Here is a 12,471-nt window from a genome sequence, read left to right as displayed (position 1 = left end):
TTGCTGCTGTGCTTTTATAGCTGGCACTGCCATCAGCCAGGACACGATCCCTCAGGTGGCTCATCTTTAAAACCATTTTGGCACTGCTCAGCCCTTTGCACTCACAAATACTTATTTATTTATTTTATTTTAAAAAATTTGTTTTAGGGGCGCCTGGGTGGCGTCCGACTTTCACTTAGGTCATGATCTCGCAGTTCGTGGGTTCGAGCCCCGCGTCGGGCTCTGTGCTGACTGCCGGCTCAGAGCCTGGAGCCTGTTTCAGTCTGTGACTCCCTCTCTCTCTGACCCTCCCCTGCTCACGCGGTCTCTCTCTCTCTCTCCTAGAAATAAATAAAAAAAAAAACATTTAAAAAATCTGTTTTATATCTTTATTTAGAGAGACAGAGAATGAATGGAGGAGGGGCAGAGAGAGAGAGGGAGACACAGAATCTGAGGCAGGTTCCAGGCTCTGGGCTGTCAGCACAGAGCCCAACGCCGGGCTCAAACCCATGGACTGTGAGATCATGACCTGAGCCAAAATTGGATGCTTAACCGGCTGAGCCACCCAGGCACCCCTGCGCTCACAAATATTTAAAAGGAGCTGCTTGTCAAGTTCTTTTTTTAAAGGTAGGCTTTTGACTGTAATCATATTAATTTATTTACAAGTAAAATTTGGAGAGATCCGAAGTCTTTGTAAACTGAGTCTTCTAGTTCACGAACATGTCTGTCTCTCCATTTTTTTCAAGCATGTTGTGTTCTTCAAGGATTTTTAAATCACCATAGAGATCATATAAATCTCAATCTATTCCTTTGTATCCTATAGATTTGTTTACATAAGTATTTAAAAATAACTATTTTTCATGTTTATTTTTGAGAGAAAGAGAGACCGAGAGAGAGGGACAGAGGATCTGAATCGGGCTCCGCACTTACAGCAGCGAGCCCGACACAGGGCTCAAACTCACGAACCACAAGATAACGACCTAAGCCAAGGTCAGATGCTTAACTGACTGAGCCTCCCAGGTGCCCCCAAAATAACTTTCAGTTTAGAATGATCTTAGACCTCCAGAAAAGTAGCCAAGACAGTACAGAGTTCCAATACACCCTTTACCAGTTTCCTCTCATGCTAACATCTTAATTACAGTATCTCTGTCAGAGCTAAGAAATTTACACTGGTACCTTACTGTTAATTAAATTCCAAGCTCTATCTGCATTCTGCCAGTTTTCCCCTACTGTCCTCTTTCTGTTCCAGGAACTGAACCAGAAAACTACAGTTGCATTTACTTCTCTTGACCTCTGGGTCTCTGCTGGTCATTAATAGTTCGGTCCTTTCCTGTGTTTTTTTCATGACCTTGACAGTTTTGAGGAGCTCTGGCCAGGTATTTTGCAGAATGTCTCCAATTCTAGCTTGTCTAGTGTTTTTCCCATGGTTAGAATGAGGCGATAGGTTTTGGGGAGAACTCCACAGGGGTGGTGTGCACCTTCTCATCTCATCATACCAGGGTGTACATGCCATCACCGTGACAGATCACTGTGATGCTGGCCTTGACTTAGCTGAGGTGGTTATCTGCCGGGTCGCCCCTCCAAACCTCCCAACTACCACCCGATTCTCAAGCAGGTAGTGGGCAAGTGGGGAGTGTTGGACTGCATGGAGGGAGGGCTGCAGGCCGTGACACCAGCCTCTCTGTCCAGAAACATCTCCCCCAACACTTCCTCACGTGCTGAGGCCGATCCCTAGGACCTATGAGAACCTCCACCTCCAAACTAGGAAACTGGAGGGAACTGTTCATTCTAAAGAGTTGTGAACCTCAGGGTCTGTCCCCACCCCCACTCGTTCTGTTACCAACATAACAAACGGGGGTTATGAAGGTGAAAAGTGAGTTGTATTGTGGAAATTTTTTTGTGGTAACTTCTTGCTTATTATTAATTATGCTTTCCTATTTTTTTTTTAAACGTTTTATTTATTTCTAGGAGAAAGAGAGAGAGACAGCGTGAACAGGGGAGGGTCAGAGAAGAGAGGGAGTCACAGACTGAAACAGGCTCCAGGCTCTGAGCTGGCAGTCAGCACAGAGCCTGACGCGGGGCCGGAACCCACGAACCGTGAGATCATGACCTAAGCGAAAGTCGGACGCTTAACCGACTAAGCCACCCAGGCGCCCCTCCTAGTTTACATTTTATTAGTGTTTTGTTTTAAAAATATTCCTGGAAGCCCAAAGTGGCAATTTTTGAAGACAAGGTGCGAGAGCAGAGAAATTCTAAACCTAGGCCTACATTCCAGAGAAATGAAAACATACGCCCACACGAACACTTGCACAGGAATGTTCACGGCAAGCATTATCACAGCCCAAAAGAGGGAACAACCCAAATGTTCATGACCTGCTGAATGGAGAAATAAAATGTGGTCTATCATACAATGGATATCATGAAGCCAAGAGAAAGAATTAAGTACTGAAACATGCTACTCCATGGATGAACCTTGAAATCATTATGCTAAGTAAAAGAAGCCAGACCAGAAAAGCACACATCATATGACTGGGTTTATATGAAGTACCTAGAGGAGTCCAACACATAGAGCCAGACGATCACACAGTGGTTGCTGGTGGCCGGGGGAGGAAGGAACGGAGAGGTACAGACTTTGGTGACGGCTCCACAACACCATGAATGTCCTAAATATCCCTCGATTGTACACTTTAAATCAGTGATTTTTATGTGTGAATTTTATCTCAACTTAAAGGGAAAAACAGGAAACCTTGAATTGTTCCCCATGCTGCTTGTCCCTGAAAGTGAGGAAGGCCATCAGCGAGATGGAGGCTCAAAGGCAGCGGCCCGGAGAGTGCCGAGGCGACACTGAGCAGTGTCGTCCACCTCAAACACAAGCGTGTGGCTGGGGGAGAGACCTTTCTCTAAATCCGCTCACCCTGAGAAATGGACTTTGAAACAAAGCGAGAACTCTACAGGCTGTAGTCCAATCATACACTCACGATGCAATTTACTGCTCTGCCCGAGGGAAGTTCCAGATTTCTTTTTTTTTTTTAGTTTATTTATTTTTTGAAAGAGCAAGGGAGCATGAGCAGGGGAGGGACAGAGAGAGAGAGTGGGAGAGAGAGAATCCCAAGCAGGCTCCACACTGTTAGTACAGAGCCCAACGTGGGGCTCCAACCCACGAACCGTGAGTGAGATCATTACCTGAGCCAAAATCAAGAGTCAGATGCTTAACCGACTGAACTACCCAGGTGCCCCAGTTCTAGATTTTTATAAGGAAAGAAGTCCTGCCATTCACAGCGAAGTAGCAAAGGCTGTGCTGCTAACGTGCCTTCTCTGTGCGCGGAGTGCTCTGTCTTGTTCCCTAAATGTCAGGGCAAGGACAGAAACGGTCTCATCTCAGCTGAAAATGAAATCTGTGTTTGCTCAGCTCAAGTTTAGCACACAACTGAGTATTTGCAAAGAAAAACCAAGCACAGAGTGTACTTTAAAGAGGTAAATATCGGGGCACCTAGGGGGCTCAGTTGGTTGAGCATCCGACTTTGGCTCAGGTCGTGATATTACAGTTTGTAAACCCACAAAACCCACAAAGCCCCACATCGGGCTCACTGCTGTCAGCATGGAGCCTGCTTCAGATACTCTGTCCCCGTCTCTCTGCCCTTCCCCCACCTGCGCTGTCTCAAGAATAAATAAAACATTAAAAAAAGAAGTAAATATCATTATACATTTTTAGTTTTGAAAGTAACTTTTTATGTATACAGGCCTATACAAAAGATTTTTAAAAATACACGTATTGTAATTTCATAACAGGGAGGCCTATATGTAAGCCAAATCATGTCCCTCAGTTTTGCACAGAACTGTGTCCTGGGCCATATTTTATTCATATTGCTTTGGCTTATGGGGTCAGCAGTTACAGTTTTAGTCACTTTACTAATCATCATTATCCGTAATTTTTCATGTTGTTTACCTTAATTAAAATAAATTCACAATTGGAGCGCCTGGGTGGCTTGGTCAGTTAAGCATCTGACTTCAGCTCAGGTCATGATCTCGTAGTTCATGGGTTCTAGCCCTACATCAGGCTCTGCACGGACAGCTCTGCTTCGGATTCTGTGTCTCCCTCTCTCTCTGCCCCTCCCCTTCTCATGCTCTGTCTCTCTCTCTCAAAAATAAATAAACATTAAAAATATTTAAAAATAAATAAATTCACAATCTTTATTTTTCTAGCTCAATAGGAAGGAAGACTTAATTATCAACAGTTACCATAGAAAAATAAGTCACAGGAAAGTAATAATGTTGCCTTGACAACCTTTATTGAAATCTACCAAGTCTGAGCATAACTTTATAAAAATTAAATCCAATTTTGTCTTAAGTCAATCATTTAACAAATGTATTGTTTCCCTTTCTGAATTAAAAATTTCAGGGGTGCCTAGATGGCTCAGTCGGTTAAGCGTCCACCTTGGGCTCAGGTCATGATCTCGCAGTTTATGAGTTGGAGCTCCGTGTTGGCTCTGTGCTGACAGCTCAGCCTGGAGCCTGCTAGGGATTCTCTGTCTCCCTCCCTCTCTGCCCCTTCCCTGCTCGTGCTCTGTCTCTCTCTCTCTCAAAAATAAACATTAAAAAAATTTTTTTTTAAATTTCAACGAAAAGATTAATTCCAAGGAAAGTAAGCTAAGTTTCCCTGCCTTTAAAAAAAATACTAAAGGCTAACTTAAACATCATTTTTGTTTGAAAGTGAAAACAGAACTACCCCGCACATATAATATGTACTATACCTCATCAGTATCCATACTGGAAATCTATGATAAGACTTACATGTATTCTTGGATAAGGAAAAATAAAATCAAGTAGGAAATTTAACAAAAGGAAATGCTGAAGGTTCTACCCATGCTCCTGGTCTGCGACAGAGCGGACCCTGTGTGGGGAAGGGAAACACAGGTACAGTAGGCTAATATAAGAAGCTGGCCAACTTACCAGCCTGTTACAGGCTGAGCTGTGTTCCCCCCACTAATTCATATGTTGAACTCTCTGCAGAACCTCAGAATACAACCCTTCAGAAACTCGATCTTTAAGGAGGTAGTAAGTAAAAATGAGGTTAATGGGGTGGGCCTGGATCCAATATGACTGGTGACCTCATATGTAGAAGAGATTAGGACACAGACACGCACAAGAGGGAAGACCACGTGAAGACAGAGAGAGAAGGTGGCATCTGTAAGCCAAGGAGAGAGGCCTCAGGAAAGATGCCTGCCGACATCTCGATCTCACGCCTCAGCCTCAGAACTGGGAGAGGTTGAATGTCTGGTGTCCAAGCCAACCAGGCTGTGACACTGTCACAGCAGCCGAGCGACCTCACGTACAGACCCTCAGAGAAACACACTCTTCTCAAAAGCACTGACAATTATACTGGACTATTATACTTACGACATTCTGATCACACTAATGCACCATGAGTTGTAGATGCAATCACTTTTATGGAAGCTTTCTCTGAAACCTGGAAATTACCGTAAGGGTTTCTCTAGGGTACAAGAGACTGAGAATGGCTGCTCTAAGTGCTTTCCCCCTTCCTCTGAATCTTACCCACTAGAAAACATCTCTTCAGACCAGCATTGCTGGCCTGTTTTAGTCAATGACTTGTGTTTACTAAGAAGATATGACAGGGAACGGACAAGTCCCTGCCTTCAGGAACTTTAATCCAATGAGAGCGCTATAGGAAAGCTACTGTATTATGTTCTGATAAATACTATGACAGTCCTGGAGCCCAGAGGAGGGATGCTTAAACACCCTCTGAGATTCAAAGAAGGGAGGAGAGGCAAAGAATGCATAGAAGTCAGCCAAGCAAAGGAGGGCAGGTACTAGGGATTGTTCTTGGCAATGAGGCTAGCACATGCACAAGCCATCGCAAATACAGCATGCCACTGTGGCCCTCTGTTGTGATGTGTCAGTCTCACTCCTGATGAGGTAACACCAAGGGTTATGATTTCAGATGGGCTTGAAGACAGGATACCACCAACTCAAAGACTCACAGAAGGGAGATTAGCATTCTCAAGTGGCCAGGGGCCATCTGGGGCAATAATACTTCCAGAAAAGTCTATCCCCTCCCAGACCAGGTAAAAGAGAGGGAGAGGGAGGTAAGGAATTAGGAGTGATAACAAGTAACAAAAAACAAGGATGCTACGAGGCTGGGGAAGAAAGATGAGGCTCTAACACCAGTCCCCTAACAAACTATAATTACTTACCTATCCCCCGTCCTTCCTGTCACTGTTATCAGACTGGGAACTGAGAACCTGGCCTCTTACTTCTGGTTTAGTAATAGTCCAACATTTATCAAAGTCAAGTTCCTCTCAACGTGCCCTGAAATCTTTGCTCTGAATTTAAAAAAAATTTTTTTTTTTTTTACATTTATTTGTTTTTGAGAGACAGAGTGAGACAGAATGTGAGCAGAGGAGGGGCAGAGAAAGGAAGAGACACAGAATCCGAAACAGGCCCCAAGCTCTGAACAAAGGTTCAGCACAGAGTCTGATGTGGGGCCCGAACCCATGAACCATGAGATCAGACCTGAGTCAAAGTTGGACACCCAACTGACTGAGCCACCCAGGTGCCCCATCTTTGCTCTGAAATCTATGGAGAACATTAAAAGCACAAGACTTTGGAAGAAAATACTTAAGTATCATATGCCTGATAAGAGACTTGTGTCTAGAATATATAAAGAACTCTTAGTGGGGATGTAATGTATAGATAGCACAGTGACTTTAGTTAGTATTATATTGCATATTTGAAAGTTGCTAAAAGAATAGATCTTAAAAGTTCTCTTCACAGGGCACCTGAGTGGCTCCGTCAGTTAAGCTCTGACTCCTGATTTTGGTTCAGGTCATGGTCTCACAATTCTTGAGATCGAGTCCCATGTCAGCTCTGCACTGACAGCATGGAGCCTGCTTGAGATTCTCTCCCCCTCTATCTCTGCCCCTCCCCCACTCATGCTCAGGCTCTCTCTCTCAAAATAAACAAACATTTTTAAAAAGTTCTCACCGCAAGAAAAAAATTTTTGAAACTATGTGCTGACAGATGTTAACTAGGCTTACTGTAGTGATCATTTCACAATACACACAAATATTAAATCATTAGATAAACATGAAACTAATGTTATATGTCAATTCTACTTCAATTAAAAAAAGAACTCTTATAACTCAATAATAAAAGACAACTCAATTAAAAAATAAGCAAAGGCTCTAAATAGATATTTCTCAGGTTGCTTGGATAGCTCAGTCAGTTGAGCATCTCTTTTTTTGACTTTTTAAAAATGTTTCTTTACTTTTAAAGGACAGAGCATGAGGAGGGGAGGGGCAGAGAGGGAGAGAGAGAGAGAGAGATGCACAGAATCTGAAGCAGGCTCCAGGCTCTAAGCTGTCAGCACAGAGCCTGACACGGGTCTCAAACTCAGAAGCCATGAGATCATGACCTAAGCCAAAGTCAGACGCTCAACCAACTGAGCCACCCAGGTGCCCCGAGCATCTAACTCTTGACACTCAGGTCATGATCTCATGGTTTCCATGATCAAGAAGCATAATGGGCTCTGGCTGACAGCATGGCGTCTACTTGGGATTCTCCCTCTCTCTCCCTTTCTTTGCCCCTACCCTGCTCGCATTCTGTCTCTCTCAAAATTTAAAGAAACAAAACAGGGGCAACTGGGTGGCTCAATCGGTTACGTGTCTGCCTTCAAGCTTAGGTCATGATTTTGTGATTCATAGGTTCCAGCCCCGCATTGTCAGTGCTGACAGCACAGAGCCTGGAACCTGCTTTGGATTCTGTGTCTACCTCTCTCTTTGCCCCTCCCCCACTCATGCTTGCACTCTCTCTCTCAAAAGTAAACATTTAAATTAAAAAATTAAAATAAAAAAGCAAAACAAAACAAAACAAAAAGCATTTTCTCTAGGGGCATCTGGGTGGCTCAGTTGGTTAAGCATCCGACTCTTGGTTTCGGCGCAGGTCATAATCTCACAGTTTGTGAGACTGAGACCCATGTCAGGCTCTGGGATAACAGCACGGAGCCTGCTTGGGATTCTCCCTTTCCCTCTCTCTCTGCCCCTCTCATGCTCACACTCTCACTCAAAAAAGTATTAACTTTTAAATAGACATTTCTCGGGGCGCCTGGGTGGCTTAGTCGGTTAAGCATCCGACTTTCGCTCAGGTCATGATCTCGTAGTTCGTGGGTTCAAGCCCCGCGTCGGGCTCTGTGCTGACTGCCGGCTCAGAGCCTGGAGCCTGTTTCAGTCTGTGACTCCCTCTCTCTCTGACCCTCCCCTGTTCACACTGCCTCTCTCTCTCTCTCTCCTCTAGAAATAAATAAAAATATTTTTAAAAAATTAAATAAATAAATAGACATTTCTCTAAAGATACGCAAATGGCCAGTGAGCACATGAAAAAATGGTCAACATCATTAGCCACTAGGGAAATGCAAATCAAAACCACAACAAGAGACCGCTCTCACCCACTAGGATGGCTAGAATCGTATACACAACATCAAGTGGGGGCAAGCACGTGGGGTAACTGGAATAGACTGATGCTGAGAATGTAAAATGGTTGCTTTCAAAAAGAATCTGGCAATTCCTCAATGGTTAGACAATCACCACCCAGGAATTCCACTCCTAGGTATACACCTAAGAGAAGTGAAAACATATGTGCACACACTTGTACACAAATGTTCATAGCAGCATTACTCATGATAGCTAAGAAGTAGAAACCACCCAAGTGCCCATCAAGTGATCAAAGGGTAAATAAAATCCACCCAATGGAGTATAATTCAGCAACAAAAGGGAATGAAGTATTGATACCAAAACAGCATGGACGAACCTTGAAACCATCGTGCCCCATGAAAGCCGTCGAAGGGACTATGTGTTGCAGGGTTACATTTACATGAAATATCCAGAACAGGAAAATCCGTAGAGACAGGAGATTAGGGGGAACCTAAGAACGGAAGGGGTGGGAAGGTACTAGGGAATGACTGCTAATGGGTATGACGGGAATTTTTTTGCAGTGATGAAATGTTCTTTGATTGTGGTGATGGCCGCACAACTCTGAGTGTACTGAAATTACCGACTGCACGCTTTCAATGAGTGAATTGTATGGTATGTGAACCATATCTCAACAGAGCTATTAAAAAAAAAGTGGCAGGCTTCAGTGACTGTCCCTAAGTACCTTTAAACATTTCCATCTGTACCCCAGTCACCTCTTTTTTTTTTTAAATAGTTTATTGCCAAGCTGGTTTCCATATAATACCCAGTGCTCAACCTCTTTTTTCATACCGCAAAAAAGGCTACTCTCCTCCACCAGCCCTGAAGGCCTTTGTGCAAGCTAGTTCTAGTCTCTTCCCTGCTGCCCACTTCCTCCCAGTACCAGTCCCTTAGCTACCGTGGGAACATGCTGTATTCACAATCTCCTCCTGTCCCTCCTTCACGCTGCTTTCCTTGCTGAGTATATCGTGTCTACATTCATTCTCTCCTTTAGAGTCCAAATTATGTTGCAGAATTTTCTGTATTCAGTATTAGTTATGCTGATCTTCTCTGTCCAGCTGGATGACTAAGTCCTTAAATGTAAGAGCCAGTAGAGTGGACCCTTGAACGACACAGAGGTCAGGGACACCGAGCCCCTGTCCAGTCGAAAATTCACATATAATTTTTGACTCCCCCAAAACTTAACTACTAATAATAGCCTACTGTTGGACAGAAGCCTTACTGATAACATAAACAATTAACATATATTTTGTATATTATATGTTTTACATACTGTGATCTTCAATAATACCTTTAATTTTTTTTTTTTTTTTTTTTGGTATTTCTAGGCTATGTGGTTCATCTGCGAGTTTTTCCCAAACTGTTGGAAATCTCCAAAAACTTTCCAACATATTCACTGGAAAAAAATCCACATATAAGTGGATTCACACAGTTCAAACCTGTGCTGTTCATGGGTCAACTGCACTTGCTCTTTACAATTTAGTAAATATTTATGGTGGGCTTAGTGTTTAAGGGTTTTATACACAGAGAAACATAATAATGTTTCTGCCTTAAAGTATCAGACAGGAAAAGAAGATTAACAAGTCAACACATACCAAACAAAACCCTGTAAAGTCTCAGAGCACAGAGCTCTCACTGGGTGAGTAGTGAGATCTAGAAAAACCTCACCTAAGAGCTGTACCTACTTTCCCTGCTCATTTCAGATGGCACAGATAAGGGTCAAATCACATCACATATATTTTACAAAGAGCATTTGTCAAATCTTTTTCCCATGTAATATGGTATCATTTTAATTACTCAATTCCCCACTATCACAGATAACTAAGAACTAAAAGCAGTATTTTGGGTTTGGTAAACATTACAATTTGATGTGCTAAGTAATCTCTATGGAACCGAGTACATACCATTTCCCCTCCACACTTCAGCTAAATGGCAACTGCCTTCTCCAGGTTCCTTGCAAAATTCTACAACATCTCGACATGTTGTTTCTGGTGTTATAGGAACTTCTGTTAAAATCTGTTCATTGTTGCTCAAGAACACGGTTAATATCATCTGTAAGAGAAAAGATTAAAGCTACAGCTTAGAGTCACTATCATACGGAGATCAATCTGTAAATTTATTAAGATCCCTCCACCTCTCACTCCCTCCACCTTACCAAAACGCCCCCACAGGATTCATTTTTGGAAACAGATAAGCTAATTCTAAAATTCATGTAGAGGGGCACCTGGCTGGCTGAGATGGAAGAGCATATAACTCTTGATCTCGGGATTGTGAGTTCAAGCCCCATGTGAGGTGGAGAGATTACTTAAGTAATAAATCAACTTAAAAAATTAAAAGATAAATATAATCTACGTAGAGAAATTAAAATGTAAAACAAGTCAGGAAAATTCCCAAAGACAGAATCAGAAGGGACCCAGCAGCACTACCAGATATTACAAAGCCTCAGAACAACATGGCAGAAGCACATAAACCCATCAATGCAACAAACTCTCAGGTCCAGACACAGCACGAATGAGGAAGGAGATGCTGCCACAGTGAGGAAGGAAAAGACTGTGCAATGAAGGAGGTTGGAGCCATTACAATTCCCAGCTGAAGGAGGACCTGGGTTCATACTGCACATCACAGACCAGCATAAGTTCCTCATAGATCGAATATTTAAATATAAATCACAAATTTATAAAAGTTCTAGAATAAAACCAGGTAAATTCCTTTTTATAACCTTGGAGTACCGAAGTTCATTCTCGCTATAACTAAAAACAAACAAACAAACAAACAAACAGGGGCACCTGGGTGCTCAGTTGGTTGAACAACTGACTTTGGCTCAGGTCATGATCTCACAGTTCACGGATGTAAGCCCCGCACTAGGCTCTGGGCTGACAGCTCGGAGCCTGGAGCCTGCTTCAGATTCTGTGTCTCCCTGTCTCTCTACCCCTTCCCTGCTCATGCTGTCTCTCTCTCAGAAATAAACATTAAAACACACACACACACACACACACACACACACACACACACAACACTATAAAAAAAAGACATATTCAAGTAATCAAATTTGATTATTGAATCAAATTCAATCAAATCAAAATCAAATCTTTTACAAAGCAAAAAAGACAGGGGCACCTGGGTGGCTCAGTTGGTTAAGCGTCCGACTTCAGCTCAGGCCATGATCTCACAGTTCGTGGGTTCAAGCCCCGCGTCGGGCTCTGTGCTGACAGCCAGCTCAGAGCCTGGAACCTGCTTCAGATTCTGTGTCTCCCTCTCTCTCTGATCCTCCCCTGCTCACACTGTCTCTCTTTCTCAGAAATAAATAAAACATTAAAAAGTTAAAAAAACAAACAAAACAAAAAAGACAAACTGAGGGAAAAATATGTGCAACGTATATTACAAAGAAAAGGCTAAACTCCTTAACATATAAAAGGCTCCTAAAATTGATAAAAAGACCAAATATTCCATTTATTTTTAAAAACTGGCTGAGGAAGGGGCACCCTGCTGGCTCAGGGTTGTGAGTTCAAGCCCCACATTGAGGGTAGAGATTACTTAAAAAAAAAAAAAAAAAGTTTAAAAAACATTGGTTGAGAAAATACAACATACCACAATAAAATGCAAGTGGTCCTTAAACATGAAAATACACTATCATATATTTGAAAAAGAATAAAAATTGTCCATTTTCTTTAATCTTTAAAAAAAAAAATCCTAGCATTTTGATCTAAGCTATAAGGCCATCATAACGGAAGGAACGTCTTCAAAAACGTTTGTCCCAAGGTACGACGGAAACAGAAGATTTTCTTCGGTCACACAGTGCTATGAAGGACCTCAGTTTGTTCTCTGATCAGAGTCAGACACACAGTCCGCATTTGTCCCCACATCCCCTCTCACTTAGAATCTCAGCTGCTGATTAAGTATTTTAGTTCCTGTTACAGGAGTTTTTCCTTAGAGGTGCCCTCAATTCCTAAATCCTGAGATTAAACATCCTCACATTGACATTCCAGAACCAACATGGCTTCCTTGGGGC

General features: G+C 42.7%; 1 protein-coding gene across 3 annotated transcripts in view; it reads right to left on the bottom strand.

The window, feature by feature from the left end:
* The window catches only part of PPP1R13B (protein phosphatase 1 regulatory subunit 13B), a 69,403-nt gene that overhangs the window by 43,423 nt on the left and 13,509 nt on the right, over positions 1 to 12,471 (bottom strand). For all 3 annotated transcript variants that reach the window (XM_077776472.1, XM_077776471.1, XM_077776473.1), the window contains exon 2: positions 10,367 to 10,514. In XM_077776472.1, coding sequence (XP_077632598.1) covers positions 10,367 to 10,514 — 148 coding nt within the window. The remainder of the gene's footprint in view (positions 1 to 10,366; positions 10,515 to 12,471) is intronic.

The sequence above is a fragment of the Crocuta crocuta genome, unplaced genomic scaffold (assembly GCF_008692635.1).
Source record: "Crocuta crocuta isolate KB4526 unplaced genomic scaffold, BGI_CrCroc_1.0 scaffold8, whole genome shotgun sequence".
NCBI lineage: Eukaryota > Metazoa > Chordata > Mammalia > Carnivora > Hyaenidae > Crocuta > Crocuta crocuta.
This window is presented reverse-complemented; position numbering and strand designations above follow the sequence as displayed.